The sequence below is a fragment of the Tinamus guttatus genome, unplaced genomic scaffold, assembly GCF_059628265.1.
Source record: "Tinamus guttatus ecotype Peru unplaced genomic scaffold, ASM5962826v1 Tinamus_guttatus_pri_ptg000804l, whole genome shotgun sequence".
NCBI classification, from domain to species: Eukaryota; Metazoa; Chordata; class Aves; order Tinamiformes; family Tinamidae; genus Tinamus; species Tinamus guttatus.
Window position 1 is genome coordinate 270531 of NW_028289338.1, and position 1843 is coordinate 272373.

At 47.7% G+C, this 1843-nt stretch overlaps 1 protein-coding gene across 1 annotated transcript; it reads right to left on the minus strand.

Moving 5' to 3' along the window:
- Positions 1-604: 604 nt before the first annotated feature.
- Positions 605-1564, minus strand: LOC148591468 (olfactory receptor 14C36-like). The gene has a single exon (XM_088537528.1). It carries the CDS (start codon positions 1562-1564, stop codon positions 605-607), a length of 960 nt encoding a protein of 319 aa, XP_088393654.1.
- Positions 1565-1843: the final 279 nt, after the last annotated feature.

Here is a 1843-nt window from a genome sequence, read left to right on the forward strand (position 1 = left end):
GTCCCAGAAGGATCTCTGTGCTCTCCTGACACCGCCAGCTTCCCCTCCATGAGAACAGCCGTCTGACACTGTGCCTTTATACGTAGGAGAGCTGTGCATGTGTAAATCCATGACCATTCAGCCTCTCCACTATCCTTGGACTCTGATAGGTGAATTCCCAAACCAGCCCTTGGTCTCTGAATGATCATTACATGATTCTGAGCTCTGTGTTGCTGAACCCATGGAGAATCCTGTGCAGCAGGCCCTTGAGGGGTGCAAGTCCTTGGGCCTATGCTTGACACCAGCTTTGGAGGAAAAGTCCAGCTTTCATGCACTGTACTGATAGAAATTACTTTTTTACAGAGATAACTGTAATGAACAGTTTATAAAGAATTTTAACTGTAATAACCAGTAATCTGGTAACAGATTACTGTTAGGGAGCAAGTCCTTGTCCAGCATTCAACACAATTTAGGGTATCAGGTGAGACAAAGCAGACACCATAAAAAGGGGAATGAATACATGTAGTTTTGTAGCAAAACCATAACAATTATTATCACTAATAAAAGACATAATAAAAATAACATGTAGAAACAATGCTCAATCCAGTTATGGGATACAGAAGAGTCATTTGTGGAGAGATGTGGAAAAATTACCACTGCTTAAAAAGATCCTTGAAATCACTTTCCTAATGGCATCCTTGAGCTCCTTGTTCCTCATGCTGTAGATGAGGGGGTTCACTGCTGGAGGCACCACTGAGTACAGAACAGCCAGCACCAGATCCAGAGATGGGGAGGAGATGGTGGGGGGCTTCAGGTAGGCAAATGCACATGTGCCGAGAAACAGGGAGACAACAGCCAGGTGTGGGAGGCACATGGAAAAGGCTTTGTGCCGGCCCTCCTCAGTGGGGATCCTCAGCACAGCTCTGAAGATCTGCACATAGGACACCACAATGAAAATGAAACACCCAAAGCCTAAACAGGCACTAACCACAATAATCCCAGTTTCTCTGAGGTAGAAATCTGAGCAGGAGAGCTTGAGGATCTGGGAGATTTCACAGAAGAACTGCTCCACCACATTGCCTTGGCAAAGGGGTAGGGAAAATGTGTTCCCAGTGTGCAGGGGGCCATAGAGAAAACCAGTAGCCCAGGCAGCTGCTGCTTTTTTTACACAATCCCTGATGCCCATGAGGGTCCCATAGTGCAGGGGTCTGCAGATGGCAACGTAGCGATCATAGGCCATGACTGTGAGGAGAGAATACTCAGCTGATATGAAAATAGTAAAACTTAAGACCTGCCCAACACACCCCAAGTAGGAAATGGCTCTGGTGTCCATGAGGGAATTGTGCATGGATTTGGGGATAGTTGTGGAGATGGATCCAAGGTCGAGGAGGGAGAGGTTGAGGAGGAAGAAGTACATGGGGGTGTGGAGGCGGTGGTCGCAGGCTACGGCTGTGATGATGAGGCCATTGGCCAGGAGGGCAGCCAGGTAGATGGCCAGGAAGAGCGAGAAGTGCAAGAGCTGCAGCTCCCATGTGTCTGAGAATCCCAGGAGGAGGAACTCACTGAGGGAGCTGCTGTTGGACATTTGTTCCTTTGCAGTATAGGGGCAATCTCTGAGGAAGAAAAGACATGGACAATCAGGAGGACACTCTTAAAAGGAAAATAAACAAATTCATGAAGTTTTTTTATCTATCTATTTGTCTCATTCCCAGATCTCTGAGGCTCCTGCCTCTTCTAGCTAGAGGATGATGTTGCCCTAAAAAGAGAGCAGCCCCTGCTGAGAGCAGAGTGGGGTTTAAGAGTGCCCATCTCGGTCCTTCTCACCCTTTCTACATGCACCTGAGGGAGGTCTCCACACTCCCCT